At 45.0% G+C, this 19,215-nt stretch overlaps 1 protein-coding gene across 1 annotated transcript in view; it reads left to right on the forward strand.

Annotated features, from left to right (window-relative positions):
• The first annotated feature begins 9,161 nt into the window (after positions 1-9,161).
• SRBD1 (S1 RNA binding domain 1) overlaps positions 9,162-19,215 on the forward strand; it is a 208,839-nt gene continuing 198,785 nt past the window's right edge. The window contains exons 1-4 of the mRNA XM_055123433.1: positions 9,162-9,292; positions 9,903-9,982; positions 12,872-13,049; positions 13,669-14,037. Of these exons, the coding sequence (XP_054979408.1) occupies positions 9,903-9,982; positions 12,872-13,049; positions 13,669-14,037 (627 nt within the window). The 5' untranslated portion in view covers positions 9,162-9,292. The remainder of the gene's footprint in view (positions 9,293-9,902; positions 9,983-12,871; positions 13,050-13,668; positions 14,038-19,215) is intronic.

A 19,215-nucleotide genomic window follows, 5' to 3' on the forward strand; every position in this document is an offset into this window, starting at 1 on the left:
GCAAGGATTAGAGAAGTCTGCATGTGCACCTACATGCTACACTAGCAACTCCCACCAGATCCTCAGGGCAGCTGTGAAATTGCACCTAAGGTCTGCCTGATCCCTACCAGCTGAATTATCAGGGAGCTGTGACCTCAGGCAGAGGTGAGGGGTTGCTTTCTGCAGGAAAAGGAAAATTCATCTTGACTGCTGCCTAAGTTTTCCAGGTTCTTCGTCTTCCCTCACAGAGAAGAATCCAAGAGATGAACAGCGAAGTAAAATAATTGTACTTAGGGATGGGACAGAGAGAGAAAGAGCAAGACACTCAAGAGAGAACCTGGGCTTCTCCAGAAGCGACAGAGCTGAGGGTGACCCATAAAGTAAGGAAAGAAATGACAATCCCAGGTTGAGATGCACTGTGACCCCAGAATGGGGACGAACACTGCTTACCTTTGCAGCATGATTATTACTATTTTTTTTTTCTTTTTGGGTCATACCCAGAGATGCTCAGGGGTTACTCCTGGCTCTGCACTCAAGAATTACTCATGGCGCTGCTCAGGGGACCATATGGGATGCCAGTGATCAAACCCAGGTTGATTGCATGCAAGGCAAATGCCCTACCCACTGTACTTACGTGATTTTTTTTTGTGTGAATCACCATGAGTTACAGTTACAAACTTATGAGCTTTCATGTTTGCATTTTGTTTACATCCCTCCACCAGTGCCTAGTGCCCTCCACCAGTGTTCCCAGTATCCCTCCCACCCTCCCACCCTATCCCCCCCACCCACCCCACCTCTGTGGCAGGGCATTCCCTTTTGATCTAGCTCCCCTTTTGGGTGCTGTGGTTTGCAACAGAGGCACTGCATGGCCATCGTGTTTGGTCTATATTCTATTTTCAGTGCACATCTCCCATCCTGTGTGGGTCCTCAAACCACACTGTACCTGGTGTTCCCTTCTCTATGCGAACTGCCCCTTCCTCCAGTGTGTGTGGCCAGCTTCCAAGCCTTGGAGCCAACCTCCTGGTACTTATCTCTACTATTCTTGGCTGTTAGTCTCCCATTCTGTTATTTTATATTCCACAGATGAGTGCAATCTTTCTATGTCTGTCCCTCTCTTTCTGACTCATTTCACTTCCAGGCTACGTGATTTTTACAATTTTATTTTAGGTACCATAATTTACAATCTTCACATTGACAAACACGCACCTGCCTGCGTCTCTGGGCAGCACCTGTTGGTTCACTCTTGGGGGTTGGCATCGTTGCCACCCCCTACCATGATGAGGCAGTGAATCATCGAGCCATTACCAACTGGACTCCACAGGACATCAAAATAACGCCTGGCCGCCCACCTATGAGATGGTCAGACTTCATCATCAAGACCCTGAACGAATGGTTTGAGGCTCTTCGTGTTCCTGGAGCGAGCAGACGCCGTTGGGCAACACTAGCATGAGGCAGGGACTAATGGAGACGTTACTGGCACCCGCTTGAGCAAATCAATGAGCAATGGGATGACAAGTGATACAAGTGAATTTACAATATTGATAATGGTAGGACTTCATGCATAAGCCATTCCAATAGCACACCCTCCCCCAGAATGTCTGCTTCCCTTCCTCAGTGTCCCAGTGCTCCTGTCCCTTATTCTCCCCGTCATGCCCCGTTATTTCCCTTGACATGGTCAGTTTCCTATTAAAGACTAGTTCTCACACTCTGCTGTCTTTGGACATTTTTTTATTTCCTTACTATTTTTCTTTAATCCCGGTAGGAGGTAGATTATCTGTTTCTGTCCCTTTCCTCTGACTAACTCCACTCAGCATGATAAGATCCACCTAAGCTGCAGAAATAATGTGATTTTCTCTTTTCTGATAGTGAGTAGTATTGCATTGTGTATGTGCATCGGTTTCTTTATCAATTCATGTGCTCTTGGACATTGGGCTGTATTCAGATTTTGGCTATTGTAAATAATGCTGCAACAAATATAGGTGTCCAAATGTCTTTTCTAAATAGAGTTTTCAGGTCCTTATGCTAAAGACAAGAAGTGAAATTGCTGGATCATATGAAAGATCAGTACCCAGTCTATTCAGAAATATCCAGTTTTTCCTCCAAAGATGGTTGCACCAGATGACATTCCCAGCAGCAGTGAATGAGGGTTCAACAAAGGTGATTCTATGGGTTTTTTTCCAAATGGTTCCCTCTTGAGGTTTTCTATGTAAGAGTTTGTTGCTAAAGCATTATCAAGGGGAAATTCTTTGAATGTTTGTCAGTCTGCTTTCTTATCATATCCCCTTGTTACTACTGAAACTTCTCCTCTCGCGGGGGGTGTCAACCCTTCTTTTGGCTGTGCTGTTGCCAGTTAGACTCATGGGCTTCAGTTCCTGCATTCACAAAGTGGGTCCTGCATTCGTGCTTTTAGGATACTTTAGGGTTAGTGACAGTAACTTCTTTGAATAAAATCACTTCTTGATTTTATACTTCCTAAAAGTAATAGAAGTCCCTTACCTATTGGCCTGCTTCAGGGGCTTTGAACATGGTAGGTATGTACCCTACAATCCGGGCCATTTCTTCAGTGCCTAGACAATCTTGCATGGGTCTTTTGTGGCTATGTCTAGTCCCCAGTCTTATCTGTAAATTCTTCCAGAGCAGAAATATCAAGAGATTTTGTTGTCTATTCATTACCTTGCTCTCATTACCCCATGTCATAAACCCAGGTGGCAAAAACTGACATTAAAAGTACGTGAACTGCAAATTGTTGATGATTATTGTAACTTGGTTTCCCTACCCATAATCCTGAATTGTAACATGTCCTCCAGTGTTCTTTTACATCTAGACATTGTGTAGAAGATTGTGACTGTAATCATTCTAGACTCTCTGTGACCACTTCAAAAGACAACATAAAGTTGCTGGGAAGAAGGAAAAAACCATCCTGAAATAATTTCAGAAGTGGATCCTTATTGATCAATGATCGTAGAGAAGAATAGTTACCACATAAAAAGAGCCCTATAGGCCCAAGAGATAGCTCAAAGGGCCTCAGAGCATGCCTAGTGTTGGGTTCTGAGCCTCCCAGGCACCACTGAGTATAGCTCTGGTGCCCTCATTGCCCATCCCCATCTGTTGGTTCCAGCAAGCCAGCGAGAACAGAGGGCAATGCCCTCATCATTGTCGGGAATCTCCCTCAACTTCTGAGCTTCTGGGGAGGCTCCTCCTTTCCCCAACCCTGTACCAAAGAATCCTTCCTATCATAAACATTATCCAGTGAGATTTATGTTCTCTGTACCTACTCATGGTGTTGCAACAGCTTGCTAGAGGATACAAAATCTGAGAGTCACACATTAGAACTGTCCACAATAAACCCTTGGAGTTTTGATGTGTTAAATTCTAATCTGGATCAACAGTAATTTGTTTTTCCTTTTTGGGTCATACCCAAAGATGCTAAGGGGTTACTCCTGGCTCTGCACTCAGGAATTACTTCTGGTGGAACTCAGGGGACCATATGGGATGCTGGGGATTGAATCTGGGTCGGCCATGTGTAAGGCAAACGCCCTACCCACTGTGCTATCGCTCTAGCCCCTCAACAGTACTTTTATTTCCCAATTTTACAATCTCGTTTTGTCCTTCGTCTCTTTCTGTGAGTTCAGAGTTTTGTGTGCTTGTTAAAAAATGCAATGCCCTTCCCCTTCCTCCACTCCTTCACCCCACAACAAGCAAAAAACCCAAGCCATTTTTTGACTTCTAGGAAGAACTGATTTTGAGAACATATAATGGGAAAATATAAATATAATCAGGGTAAAGGGAAAATTTTGCTAGGGATTGCTTTTTAGATTTTAAAAACTGGGTGAGTGAAAAGAAAAGAGACTCAAGACATGGAAGAAAGGTTGGCCTCAGTGTAATTAAAAGCAGGAGCTGCTACTGTGTTTTATGGGAAGGAAAATGGAAATGATGGGTCTGGAGGAGGACTTATGGAAGATACTTAGATATCAGGCATCAAGTCACTTTTCAAGAACTGAAAATGAAATGGGAGTAGAATTTTTTCATTACAGTCAAGGACAGGTAACTGGGATTTGCATTTGTCTCAAGGAAATTAAGTAAGAGTGTATTTACTCTTAAAACGTGCCTTATCCAGTGCCTTATATCTAGCAAGCAGCAAGGTGGAGGAGGTAATTGAAGAGACCAAAAGATAAGGCGATGTTGGGAACTACTAGGTAGGGTACCAGGCTTGCAAAGAGTTGTATGTACTTGGGAGACTGCCAAGATAGCAGCTTGGGAGAAAGGGTAGCTTATCAAACGAGATAGTGACAACTCCAGGGCAAAAACTCAAAGGCTCATAAAAAGAGGCACTGTTTAGTTATGTTTACAACTGGAGCAAATGTCTTATCTCAGGGCTTAGCAAAGAATGAAATACAAAAAAAAAAAAAAAAGCTTAAAAGCTAAAAAGCCTTATGGTCGCTAACATCTTACTTCGACTTCAGGAAAAAAAAAAAAAAAGCTTAACGACCCAAGAGGCAGTGTGGGGGTTGAGGCGCTTGCCTGGAACGTGGCCGGGACCTCCAGCTTGGTCCCGGCAACGCTTAAGGTTCCCTGAGTACCGCCAGGGCAGCACCCCCTGGACTAAATAAACCCTGAACCCAGCTAAGTGTGACCCAAAAGGAAAAGTAATAAAGTTTAAGTGCCTTTTAAATTTCCCACTGCAAACTGGAAACGATGCAACGACAAAAGCTCTTTGATTTCAAATTAGAGGGGCTGGAGAGATAGTACAGCGGGTAGAGCGTTTGCCTTGCACGCAGCCGACCCGGGTTGGATTTCCAGCATCCCATATGGTCCCCGAGCAGCGCAGGAGTGATTCCTGAGTGCATAGCCAAGAGCAGCCCTGAGCATCGCCGGGTGTGACCCAAAAAGCAAAACAAACAAACAAACAAACAAAAAAACAAATTAGAAAGGAGAATAGGGGTTGGAGCACAGGGGGTAGGGTGTTTGCATTGCACGCAGCCCACCCGGCTCGATTCCCAGCATCCCATATGGTCCCAAGCACAGCCAGGAGTAATTCTTGACTGCAAAGCCGGGAGCATCGCTGGGTGTGAGCTCCTCCCCTCACCCCCAAAAAAATTAGAAGGGAAAAGAGAGTGTCCGGGTTAGGACCAGGAGGCTGCTCGCCCTCGCAGCCCCCTCTTGGTGCAGCGGGAGCTCCCGGCCCGGGATGCGCGCCCAGGCCAGCCGAGTCCCGGCTCCCTCCCCGCCGCTCGGGGAGTGGGGCGGGACTTCCGGCATTTGAAAAGCTTCCGGCGGGAACCGGAAGACGCGCTCGCACGCCCAGAACCCCGGGCCCGGTAGACGCGCCGGGCTGCAAGGTGAGCTTGAGAACCCGCCCGGGCGCTGGCGTGCACGGCGTCCCGGCGCCGGCGTTTCTGGGGCCGTTTTGCAAGCTGCGTGTGCCCCTTTAATGAAATAGAGCCCTCGCTTAAAGTGAAGTGTCCCGCCCGCCGCCGCATCGCACGCCCCGCTCCCAGCAAAACCCAGCCAGTTTGCAGCCGCGCTGGGTGCAGAGGCAGCCCCGGGAAAGCCCGGGCCAGCCCGGGTTGCTCTGCCACCTCAAGGAGTCGGAGGTGGGGGTGGAAGCGTCCTTTCCGCCTTCCGACCCCGGCCCTGCCCGAGTCCGGCGCTGGCCACTGTCGTGGCAGAGGCGTGCGCGGGCACCGGAGCGCCTTCCTCCCGCAGCCGGCCACGCCGGGCCGCGCGTCCCGCGCAGACTGCATCAGGAGCGAGCCCGGCCACCGGCCACGGAGCCCGGGCCTCTGCATCGCGGGCTTCTTCCTCACCCAGGGAAACGGGGGGCAGTTTTCCAGCTCTGATGTTCTGCTTTATTGCTTTCTTGCTAGTTAAGGATCTGTGCCGACATTCCGGACACCCCTATTGATGCCGCCAGGGAGACTGCAGGTGCCTCCCAAGGAGTTCTCTTCTGTCTCGCCATACATGTTCCAACTGGGGTCTTGCCAATTTCAGCGAAATATTTATATATGCGCAAGGCTTCCCATCCCTTTGACTTTAATTTCCCCTAATCGCCTCCTTTCTTAGTAACATGAGAGCAACCTCCAAGTTCATTGATTTTTTGAATGTACTCAGTGCTCTCAGAGGTAAGAGGACTTGAATGAAGGAAAATGTCAGAGCACTCAGAATAGAATGCTCTGTTCAGGTAAATAGTATCCCATATTATCGAGGAAACTGAAGGCCTAAGATGAGAAGGAAGGGGAATAGTGGTGATCAGAAAGATAGATGGAATTTTAGAAGGCAGTGGTGAAAAAATTGGACTCTCAAGTGGAAAATGGAGTGGGAAGTCATAGACAGTTGTATTTTGTTTTGTTTGGGGGCCACACCTGGTGCTGCTCAGGGCTGAGGCTCTGCACTCAGAGACTACTCCTGGCATTGCTTGAGGGACCATATGTGATGCTAAGGATCAACCAGGGTCTGCCACCTGCAAGACCAGTGCCGTACCTGCTGTATTACCTGGCCCCTTAAATGGTTTTTAAAACACAGAGACACCTATGCGTCCCACTGGTGGTTCACACTTAATGATTTTATTAATGCAAATCGCAGTGCTGGTGTCAGTGTGGTCAGTGCTAAGTGATGTTTTGGATTGACATGTGGAGAATGAGATGTAGTGGCAAGGGTGGAAGCAGGGAGGTCTTTTAAGAGTGCTAGAAAGTAGTCCAGATGAAAAAGATTGGGACCCAAAGACTCACTTTTAGGAGAGCAAAGGTGAAGATATATTTTGGAGGAAGACTTTATGTGGTTTACTGATAGGGGAGATGAAGAAAAGAAAGACGTGCTCAGTTAAAATTTTTTTTTTTTTTTGATTTTGGGGCCACACCTAGCAGTGATCAGGGCTTATTTCTGGCTCTGTGCTCAGGGACCATTCCTTTAGGGACTGTAGTGGGGATCAGATTGAACGTGGGTCTGTTGTGTGCAAGGTAAACCCCCTACCTGCTGTATTATGGTTATTGTGGCTATGGCTCCAGATGTACATTTTTGGTTGGGTAAATTAAACTTTGGAGAATAATAGTTGTACTCAATATCATGAGTATGGAGACATGATCAATCAGTGTACTTTGCTGCGGTTGGTTTTCAGTTATGACTCAATAACATTGTAAGAATTTTCCCAAAGATTGGTCATAGTGAACAGGTGCCATTTATTGAGTTGGGGTAGGATCAGGTTTTAGGAAAAGAAATAGTAATCAGGAGTTCCATTATGTTTAAGTTTAACTGGGAGGCATCTTAAAAGTTTTATAGGCAAGCCTTTTAATTTGGAATGAATCTTTGGGGTGGTAATATTAATGTGATTTTTAGTAAATGGTGTAGGAATTTAAAAGTCGATGAAATTTTGATTCCACAGATTTGGTGACAGGAAGTAAGGGAGCATGAGAGGAATAGTGATGGAAAAAAAGATTCTGAGGAGCATTGGCCTTCAAGCTGCAGTGTGCATATACTCTAATGCAGGGATAGAATGTGGCCTTGATGGTTTTAAGAAATCTCTAGGTCCTGAGAGATTTATACTCTGTATATACTCTTTCTCATCTGTTTATACTCGTTCTCAAAATTGATTTGCCTGAATTGGCCTAGATAGTCCTCCATGTTCTTCTTTCCCCATTGCCCTTTTCAAATTTATATTTTTTCTGCTTGGCCAGGAGACAAGTTTCCATGGTTATTCCATGGTTATTCCATGGTTACATTCCTCCAGGGGACCTACTAAAAGAGCAATTGGAAATACTTGTTTCAAGAAAGCCTTCAGTGATTATTAAAATGTTATAAACCTGTCAAAGGTTGTTTACCCCTTTTCTCAACAGATTTCCGTTAAGGCTGAATTGTAGAGTTAGAATCAAACCCTGAAATCAAGTATATAGAAGGATTTAGAGGCAGTGGGTGAATTAGTTCAGTTCTTTGGTGGGGAGCTTGGTTCTCTTCAGGTTTGTTTTGTTTTGTTTTGTTTTTGGGCCACACCAGGTGGTGCTCAGGGCTTACTCCTAACTCAATGTTCAGGGACCATATGTGGGTGCCGTGGATTGAATTTAGGTCCGCACCGTGCAAGACAAGCTCCCCACACACTACACTACTCTATAGCTCTGCCCCCATCTTATTCTTAGAGTGGCCAGATTCTCCAGAGAAGGGATTTCCTGTTCTCCTCAAAGGGCAAATTGGGGAGCTAAATGGAAGAGGATTGGGGTATCTCTAGCATTCAGTCTGTTTGGTGACTGTGCCCCCCACTGTTCTTGTTATTTCTAGTCTGGACACTGCTTTGCTTCTCCAGAGACCAAAGCCTTACAGACTTTTTCCTAGGTGGCTTCCTACTTGCATTAAGTGGGCAGACCTAGAGGTGCTCCTTTGTCAGACTGCCTAATCTCAATCCTTACTCCCTTTCCCTCTGATATTCAAGAGATCAGGCTCCCTTTTCTGTTTTACTTGTTTGCTTTTCAGTGAAAACAGGAAACAGCGCTTGCTTTGTTGGAAATTATTTACTCAGAGTAAATTGATCTGAAATGCTCCCGCTGGCTTGGGATTTTAACTTTTACATAGTTTGCTATGCTGATACTCATTTTGGCTTTTGAATTTTGAGTCCTGCCTAGGAAAATATTTCCCATCAAAATCCTGAGAAGTGTTTTAATTGCTGTAGTTCTTTTGTAGGGGTTCTTACTGTTACTTTTGAAGTGATGGAGATTGAACCCAGGGCTTCACAGATACAAGACTAGTGCTCTATTGCCGAGTTACATCCCTGTCCCCTTCTGTAGTTTGATTTAAACTTAAAATAAATTTTGTTTTGCTCTTTTTGGGCATTCCCAGCAATGCTCAGAGGCTACTCCTGGCTCAGTGCCAGGGGACGAGGTGGTGCTGGGATGGACCCCGGAGCTCCCACATGCATAGCCCATGTCCCATCTCCTCGGCTCCTGTAGTTTCTATTTTGAATGTAGCTGAGCATTAGTCAAGTTGAAGTATGTTTTTGTTCATGGCATAGAGATAAGAGTTTAACACTTATTTCCCCCCAGAAGGTTAACTGGTCATCTCAATATCACTAGCTGAATATTCTACTTCTACTCTGATTTTGAAACATTGACATGATAACTACCTCCCTCTTTTTATATTTTATTGTGGTATAATGCATCTGACACAAATCACAAACTACCTGTTCTTTTATGATTAGTTTCCAGCAGCACTTGCTTGACGCTTGATCATGTGTGGAGACATTTAAGCTCAACTATCAGGAAGAAAGAACTTAAAGTTGAGAGGCCTGTACTGTATATTATAAGAAGACACAAAGGAAAAAAATATATCAAAGGTATTATTTAATGACTTTATAATTTGTTTTCTGGTAAACCATCAAAATATTAATATGCTCACATATATTCTAACTTACCCTGGAAATTGTCTTCACTGAGAGATTATTTATTTCAGAAGATGGTCTATCTCCATAAAGCTTTGTTTTTGTTTTAGGGCCATACCCAGCTGTGCTCAGGGCTTACATGGGAATCTGTTCTCAGGGGTCACTCCTGGGTGTGCTCTGGACTGTATGTGGTATACCAGAGATTTGACCCAGGAGTGAATATGTGCATAGCAAGCACCTTACCTGCTATATTTGTTGCTCTCATCAAGATTCTGATACCAATAGAAGACTATCAGTTGCTCTGATTGGTAGAAATGTAGGGGAAACCAATGTTTGTGCTTATGAATGCTCCCACTTCTATGATCCCTGCCTCTGATGATCCCATCTATCTGAGAAGATAGACAAATCTGCCAGTAGATGGGATTTAGTATGTTTTTCTTTCCATGACATTTTCTAGCAGCAGGGTTATTCGTGTTAGTTTTGAATGTTACATCATTTTGTGGCCATGACAAATGATCATTCTAGTGGTTCAAATCACATTGATTTCATGTACTCTTTCTTCCAGATGACATCATTGCCAAGAAGAGCGAAACTAAAGGTCCAGGCTGCAGAACCCAAAGATGAATTTTCTTCCTTCTCTGACTTGTAAGCATATACATACACTGTAGCACTGTAGCACTGTTGTCCCAATGTTCATCGATTTGCTCGAGTAGGCACCAGTAATGTCTCCATTGTGATATTTGTTACTGTTTTTGGCATATTGAATACACCACGGGTAGCTTTTATTTATTATTATTATTATTATTTTTTTAAGAGCAAGGGGTTGCTCTTTGGTCAGTTGTCAGGGAAGTTGATTTGGAGGATATAGCAAGTCATCTAGATGAGATTTTGGAGTGTACCTCCCTCTACCTAGAGGGAGCATCTACTGAAAAGATCTGGTGACAGAGTGACAGAAATAAGTTTGGCGTGTTCACAGAAGAACACGGCCAGTGTGTCGTGCCACAGACACCAAGGAAGAGTCACTTCTTTTGGGAAGTGAGCTCGGAGTCAGATGGGCCTCACAGGCTGTGACGAGTGTTCAGGTTTTAATGGAAGTTTCTTCTTGGCTTTAGGGCAGGCATGGAACATGCTCCTGTTTATATTCATAGAAAATAAATCTGGGCAGCAGACGGAGGAAGCAAGAGCGGAAGTGGGGCATGGAAGTAAGGACATGGTGAAACAGCCTGATGTGCAGTGGTGAGGGCGCACTGGGGCTGTTTTGACGATAGAGGAGACAGAGTGTGGATAGGTGGGATTGGGGCGTGAAGCCGATACAGTGCTGCTTGGGTCTGGCCATGCCGCTGGCCACCAGGGACACTCCTGCATGTGCTCAGAGACCACTAGGGCTTCCCTTGGTGGTATTGGGTCATGAGCAGTGCTAAGAATTCAACTTGCAGGCTGAAGCAGTGGTGCAGCAGGCAGGGCATTTGCTTTGCATGTTGTTGACCCAGGTTGGATTCTGGCACCCCATATGGTCCCCTGAGCCCCGCCAGGAGCAAACAGGAGTCAGCTCTGAGCACTGCTGGGTGTGGCCCCCCCCAAAGAAAACAAACAAACAAAAAAATTCAGCTTGCCAGCCCTTGCTCCTGGCCCTTGCACACTCTATCCAGCCCCTGGGCTGCTTCTCCATAGCTTTGACATGCCAGACTCCCAGTGCAAGTGCTTACGGAGGTCCGGAGCTGTGACCAAGCTTGAGAAATGAAATGGAGATTTACTTGTATTTTTGCCTTAAGATGGGATGGTTCATTCACCGAGAGAGAAGAGGGCTGGGGACTCAGCCCTAGAGGACCCCACATTTGGAAGCTGACAAGAGCAGCTAGTGTCAGGCAGCCTGGGGGGAAGGTGGCAGGAATCTGGGAGGAACTCGGGGCTTGTGGAAAGAAGGTACTGTCTGTGGGTGCTGATGGCTGCTGCCTTGTGCAGTGGGGTTGGGACTGAGAGGCAACTCGGAACTTGGCGTGTGATGAAATAGTACATCCACTATGTCTGTCTTCACGAGAACTGAAAGCACATTTGTGGCATGTAATCCAGTGTGAAGAAGGGACAGTAGTCTTGATTGACAAATATTGAGCCCGAGGAAAGAACTTACTCTATGCATTTCCATGATAGTGTGAGTGCAACTCTGGAAGTTTCAGTCCTGTGTACAAAAAATTGTTTTATTTAGTTCTGCGACTACTGTTTAATGATTTTCTCTTCTCTGTATCTTCTCTCTCTCTCTCTCTTTAGAGTTTTGTGATCTGTGGTTTATTTATTTATTTATAAATAAGTTTCATTAGATCACTGTGAGATACAGTTACAAACTTGCATGATTACATTTCAATCATACAATGCTCGAGCACCCATCCCTCCACCAGTGCACATTTTCTACCAGCATTGTTCCTAGTGTCCCACCTGCCACCCCCTCCCCATCCCACTCCCTGCCTCTGTGGCAGGTACAATCCCTCTTACTTTGTCTAACTTTGGGGCATTGTGATTTGCAATACAGATACTAAGAGACCATTGTGTTTGGTCCTTGGTCTACTTTCAGCACACATCTCCCATCCCGGCCAATTCCTCCAACCATCATTTACTTAGTGGTTCCTTCATCTCTCTTTCTTTCTTTCTCTCCCACTGACACTCTGTGTGACCTTTTCTCAGACTTCAGCTAGTAACCGCCTTTGAAGAACAGCCGTTATAATCATACTCTTCAGAGCAGACTTTATCTAAGAAGTCATCCAGGCGGGTTTTGTCTCCAAGCAGAGCTGAAACCATTCGGAAAGCCAGGCATGCCTGGTCTCTGGCCTCAGAGGGGAGCGGCTGTCGTGTATACTAATAAGTGACCTTTACAATTGGGGCGAAAGAATTAGAGGCGGCAACAGGCTGGACCGGGTTGGCAAGGGCTTGAGGAACGCTCCTTGATCAGAGCTGCCTGGATGTGAGTGTTGGGTTGTTAGAGAACTACCCTAGCCAGCACTGCTGCAGTCGCATCAGGAGACAAATCAGCCCTGTGAGAGGAAGTACAGGGTTTCTTAGGGCATGTTGGAGGGTCTTGGTGCAGCCTTTTTGTGTAATTGAGGGTGTTTCCTAGAGCTTCCTACTCCTGACATTAGTTTGAATAACTGAATGCAATTAAAATGAATTTGATTAGTACTTAGGAAATTATTCATGGAAGCATTCACAATGACTGTGGCATGACATGACCCAGTCAATTACATAAAATAATCAGTGATTTCCTCTGTCTTGAGTGTGTGCATGTGTGTGTGTGTTGGCTAGGTGAGAGATTTACAAGACATTAGATATTTTCACATTGGTCCCCAGTCAGCTGTTGTTTCAGTTCTTAGTCTCTGACCATCATGCCATTTAAAAGTTTCATATTTATTTTATCCCATTGTTCCATTTTTTTTTTTAATTAATCACCACCTGCCTTGGTTTTCCAGGAATCTCATGTCTCTATTTTTGGTATCACACATTTGGCATCATTTTTCTGTACATTTTTCTCTTAATTTACTCTCCTAGATCATCTGCCTCTGAAGACGATAACAAGGAAGATAGTATCTGGGAGCCCCAAAAGAAAGTCCCCAAACCTCGTAAGCAGCCTCCCAAGGAATCCAAACCAAAGAGGGTGCCAAGGGCCAAGAAGAATGCCCCAGGAGTCAGCAGTGGCCTGGCAGGCGTGGCCGTGAAGCAGGAGCTGGTAGGTGCTTTAGCTGGTTCGAGGGAAGAAACGCTAACGGTGACTTCCTACACAGAGCACATAAGTAATAAAACATGTGTCATCAAAAAAAAAGAGAGGTTTACGGCCCCAAAGTGAAACACAGGAAGTTCCCTTCCCTTCTCCCTTCACTCCTCTCCCCTTCCATTCCCCCCTTTTCCTTCCCTCCCCCACCACCTTCTTTGCTCTTCTGAACCTGGTCTCCCTTTAAGTTGTCTTCCCAGCCCCCACCATTGCCCACTTCATCCCCCATCTCTGACACCTGCAAGCAGCGTATTTGTTTAGGTCTATTGGAAAAGCATAACCATGATATCTAATTGTGTGTGTGTGTGTGTGTGTGTGTGTGTGTGTGTGTGTGTGTGTGTGTATGTGTGTGTGTGTGTTAGGGATTGAACCCAGAGGTCACGCATGCAAGGCATGTACTTCTTTCGCACAGAGCTCTGTCTGTGCCCTTTGGAGATTGACCTCTTTCCCCCTACTCAATGTAATTTCCTTGAGATTCTTCTGATTCCTGTGTGTATCTGTAATTTCTTCTATTTCCTAGTCAGGACAGTTCATTTTTATGTTCTAGTTCTCACCTGTTCTCCTTGTGCTTTGATAGAATAATTCCGTGGCTATTGCTGATGTGGATTTGGAAGACCAAAAAAATAAACCTGATACTGTTCAGACTCTGAAAACAGCAAAGACAAAACGGAAAAATTCAGCTCCGAGGGCCAAGAAGCTGAAAGCTGCCGAGGACCCCAACCAAGCCAGCAACTCAGAGAGTGGGGGAAGCAGGATGGAGACCCCGGCCACGAGCAGCACGTGGGAAGGTGTGTGCAAGAAGGAAGAGGATGAAGACTTCACGTTTGGTCAGTCCCCATTGAAGAAAATAAAGACAGAATCCTGTCCTCAGGGGCAGCCCGTCAGGTTCCCAGCAAATGACACTGGTAATAAAGAAGAGTCAGAAATGAACTGGGACATAGTGCAGGTATGTGCAACCCTCTTCTGTTACTGTAGCTCCTTTTGTCCTTTCTTTTGACTAGGAGAGGGGTGGCTCCTACCTTTACTGAACTGTGTTTCTGTGTAAATGATGCAGTGCGGAGCTTCCTGGCTGTTAGCACACTATTGGACTCTTAGTGTAATGTTGTGGGCCACTGCAAACAGTCTAGCAGTTCCCTGAAGGGAAACTCTGAATTCCAGCCGGAGATGCCTTTCCAGGAAAAGTCAGGGTCCCAGCAGAGTTTTGGCTTTGAGGGTGGTAGTGTGTAGCTGGCCCATGAGTTGGGAGAAGTGGTTGCTGCACATCCACTGAATCAGAAACCCTGCAGTGTGATGCAAAATTGCGCATTTCCAGTAAGTTCTTACATGATACTGGTGCTTGGGGTTCCGGGACTGCTGCTGTCACCACTGTAGCCCACAGACACTGCTGACTTGCACAGGGGCAGAGGGGGACACGGCGTGGGCTCAACCGCCAACATCACGTACATGGGTTGGCAACCATTGAAAGGCTGGATATTGAATATTGGGTGAAGTGACTACTTTCTACAGAAGTGACCATATATTTAGCTGCCTTTCATTTTCCTTTTAAACTTTATCTCAGTACGTCTTGTTCATTTTAACATTTTGAGACTTAGTACAATTTAAATATGTGCATTGGTTTGATATGCTGATCTCTGATCCTGCCCTCAATTATCTTGAGAGACCATCATTGTCTCTACTCACAGGTGTGTGTGTGTGTGTGTGTGTGTGTGTGTGTGCGTGCGCGCGCGCATGTGCGAGCACATCTATCTGCCCTCCCTCCTTCCCGCATCTAGTGCTCCTAGGTTTGTTCACACCTAGATGGATCCGGATGTGGGTCTGGTGTCTTCATGGCCTTAGGTCCCTTTCAGCTAACAGTTGCTGAGATGAGTTTAGGGCCACAGGCGCCTGCGATGGATTGTTCTGACAATCACCTAGTTCCAGAAAGATGAGCATTTAGGACATTTTCATATCTTACATCAGTCTTTTAGAATTTAATCTTTTAGGGTCCCAGAGATAATCTAGTGGTTCAGGCACTTGCCTTGCCCACGGCTACCACAGGTCCCCACTGAGCCTTGCCAGGAGTGACCCCTGAGTGCAGAGCCAGGAGTAACTCCCAAGCATCACTGGCTCTGGCCCCAAACAAAACAAAACAAAACAAAACAAAACAAAACAAAACAAAACAAAACAAAACAAAAGAACTAGTTTTTTAAGGGCAACCTGAAATGCTGCCTTTGTAGCAAGTCTTCCTTGGTTACTCCAGGGAAATCTTTACTACTCTGAAAGCGTGTTGCTTTGCATATATGCTTCCTCCCTGCATCCCTATACCAGGGACTGAACCCAGGGCCTCACACATGTGTAGCTTGTGATAGCTTACTTGCATTAACTTTTTTTTTTGTTGTTGGGAAAAGTGCTTTTTATTTTATTTTAAAGTAAAATAAAATATATAATTTAGGAAATATATAATATAGAAAAACTCCTTTGGTTTACTTTTTTTTTTTTTTTGGTATTGACAATAATGTAATACAGGTCAAAGCTCAAGGCAAAAATTTGAGAAAAGAATAGCTATTACAAGTAGATCCCTCCCTTCAAATGCCCATAAAAACTTTCAACGATTGCAGGGTTAGGCATTTTTAGAAAGCTCCAAAGCCAATATTTGACTTGCAAGTTTTAACAAGACTATTTAAAATCTTAGGTACTAACTACTCTTCGCTATCACTAAGCACTGATCAGTAAATACTCAGTATGTAATTAAAAAAGGTGGGGGGAAGCTCACATCCTAAGCTTAAACCTCTATGGCCCCTAAAAATCTGTCTAAAGGAAACCAGACAGGGAGAAGATCAGAGCAGGAATATTGTTAACACTTGTCACCTCCAAGCAGGAAGACTACTCCCACCTGTTTGTTGCTGTATCAGGAAAATTGAGGCGAATGATATTATTACATTTATACCAACAGCCCCATAATCAACAGGTTAAAAATCCCACAATACAAAGAATCTTATCAGTTATCAGTAGGAGGTCTTGAATGATTTGCCTAGATCTCTCCGGGTACTTGCATTAACTTTTATCCTCGCCTTGACTGCTAACTTCTTAAGGATAGGAAGCTTGGGACTAAGCTTGGTAAGGGATTCTTAATTGAAGCTCTAGAGATTGATTTTTAACCAGTAGGTAAAGAGTGATTAGAACTTCTGTTCAAAAGAAGGTAAAAATGGAGAAGAGAGGGTGTAATTCTGACTGTTTTAGAAATGTGGTCAGTAATGGTGCAGAGCGGTTTGGGGGAGGCATAGTGAGCAACAGAAATTCTCTGTGGTTGAGAGGAAAGGTGATTGTTAGGGGCCAGGGAGATAGCTCAAAGGGCCGAAACATGTCCCTGCATTCGACCCCTGTGGCCGCCTGGCCCTCCAAGCCCGCTGGGAGCCACCAGCATTCCTAATCTGGGAGTAGTCCCTGATCAGATGACATTTTATTTTTATTTATTTTTATTTTATTTTATTAGTTTTCTTTTGCTTTATAGGTCACACCCGGCGGTGCACAGGGGTTACTCCTGGCTGTCAGGAGTTACTCCTGGCGGTGCTCAGGAGACTATATGGGATGCTGGGAATCGAACCCGGGTTGGCCATGTGCAATGCTAATGCCCTACCCGCTGTGCTACCGCTTTAGCCCTGATCAGATGACATTTTAAAACTGCAGTTGGCTTCTTTGGTGACAGATTAGATGAGTTTGGTAGAGAGAACAGAGTGATGCTGAGGACGTTGATTCAGATGCTTTGGGGTCAGTAAGAGAAAGCTCCTTTTGAATGAGCTTGAGTAATCAAGTTGACGTATTAATCTATATAACAGGATGATCTAATGCACTGAAATGGCTCGTGAATCTTTTCATACTGCCATCCCCAGCTTCAAAGCTTCACGGACAAATATTTATTTCTTTTGTGGGAGAAATTGCCACCTGAGCCCTGATGTTCTGAATCTTGAGCAGTGTACTATATAGATTGGTCTCGATGGCTGGACTAATCCTGTGGTCTGGCTGTTACTCTGATGCAGTTGGTTGCTTGAACAAAGTGCCTGGGAGCTGGAATTGATGGCAAGTGCTAGCAAGTCCTATACGGGACAGTGTAGGCGAGATAACTCCAATATCCTTTAAGGTTTCTATGGCCAAAGAAGGTGGAATAAGAAATAGGGGCTGGAGTGATATGATAGTCCAGCAGGTAGCATACTTGCCTTGCGTGTGACTGACCCGGGTTTCACCCCTGGCATCCCCTCTGTCTCCTGGGCCCTGCTAGGAATTATCCTGGAGTGCAGAGTCAGGGGTAAGTCCTGAGCAGGGAGAAAATGCTGCTAATTAGTTTGATTTTGTGTGTGTCTGTGTGTGTGATCGGGGATGCTTCTGGCAGTACTCAGGGCTTACTACTGGCTGTGTGCTCAGAAATCATTCTTGGTGGGACTCTAAGGTTGATATGGGGTCCTGGGGATTGAACCTCAGTCAGCCACCCAAGACCAGCACCCTACTTGCTGTACTATCTCTGTGGCCCTAGTGAGTTTGATTTTGTTGGGATCACGTCCGGGGTGTGCATTGCTGAGTGAGGAAGCAATGTCATCAAGGCTTCTGCAGCAGCAAGTGACCCGGTTTCTTCTAGAAATCTGAGAGGGGACCGTAGAGACTGGTGTTTAATGAGGGGAAGACTGGACAGCATGTGAAGTTGGAGAGGAGACTGGTCAATAGTTAATAGGTTGGTACTAGTTTGATTATGGTGACTAGTAACTAGATTGGGTTCTAATGCAATGAAAAGCATTAAAACATTTTGACTGGTCAGGTCGCATGCTTTAATATACATTTTGAGAAAATAACTATTGCTTTTTGTGGAGCTTGGAATAGAAGAGATTGGAGTAGATAATAAAAATAATTAAAAACTATTGCAGGTATCCAGCTTTGAACTAGAGATATGGGGAAGAAAAATGGAGAGCAGCAACAGACTAGAGAACTACTTCATAATTATTATTTACTGATTTTTGTGATAAAGTGAATTTAAAAGTTGAAGGAGGCAGAAAAGAGTTAAAGATTCTTGAACTTCTGGATGGAACTAAAGAAAGGGAAACTGGAGGAGAAATGGTTTCAGAGAAGGATCACTATCACTGTCACTGTCACTATCACTGTCATCCCGTTGATCTTTGATTTGCTCGAGTGGCCCAGTAATGTCTTCAGTCGTCCTAGTCCTGAGATTTTAGCAGCCTCTCTTTACTTGTCTTTCCCAATAGTGCCGCATTAGAGGCTCTTTCAGGGTCAGGAGAATGAGACCCATCATGGTACTGTATTTGGCATATGAATATGCCACGGGGAGCTTGCCAGGCTCTCCCATGCGGGCAGGAAACTCTCAGTAGCTTGCCAGGTTCTCCGAGAGGGAAAACTAGGCTATAAGATGTCACATGATGGAGAATGCGTCCCCATGTTTCTGGAAGCTTGGTTTTATAGTCTCTGGATGTTGGCTGTTGATGGGATTACATGGTGCCATGGGCAGTTTCTGGGTGTGACTGCCTGGCTACTGGAAAATGGGGGATCTGGGTGGAAGAGGCCCAGTCCTGATCCGAGAAGGCTTGGAGATCTCAGCCCTGGGTCCCGCATACTTGGGTTCCTCTGCTGGTTCCTTCATGCATGAGGCTTGTCTGAACGTGTGGAGAGGGGCCTTGAGCATGGCTGTGGCTGGGTTCTGGAGTTCTTTGGCTGCTGGGGCTCTGCTTGGGGTGGGGAGGGAAAACTCAACCCAGTTTTCCAGGAGATTCTGCAGAGATTCTGCAGCAGAGAGCTAAGGCAAAGCAGGAAGTATGAAGTTGGCATCCTTATTAGAAAGAATTATCAGAATGAGTGATAAAATGTAGTTCTCAGGATTTAAGATACCTAGAGAAATGAGTGACTTCTCCATAGTGGAGTTTCAGCAGTATATTTTACCTGTAGTTTTGAGATTCAGTCAATTATATGTTTACTTGATTATATTAATCAGTTGATTGTGGTAATTTTTTACTATTTTTTTCTGTCCCCTTCAGCCCTGCTTATCTTTGTCAGAACTTTGACTTCTAGATGAAATGATAAAACATGTCTTTCACACCTTACTTTGAAAAATCTGTTTTAATTTTTTTTTTTGCTTTTTGGGTCGCAC

The sequence above is a fragment of the Sorex araneus genome, chromosome X (genome assembly GCF_027595985.1).
Source record: "Sorex araneus isolate mSorAra2 chromosome X, mSorAra2.pri, whole genome shotgun sequence".
NCBI lineage: Eukaryota > Metazoa > Chordata > Mammalia > Eulipotyphla > Soricidae > Sorex > Sorex araneus.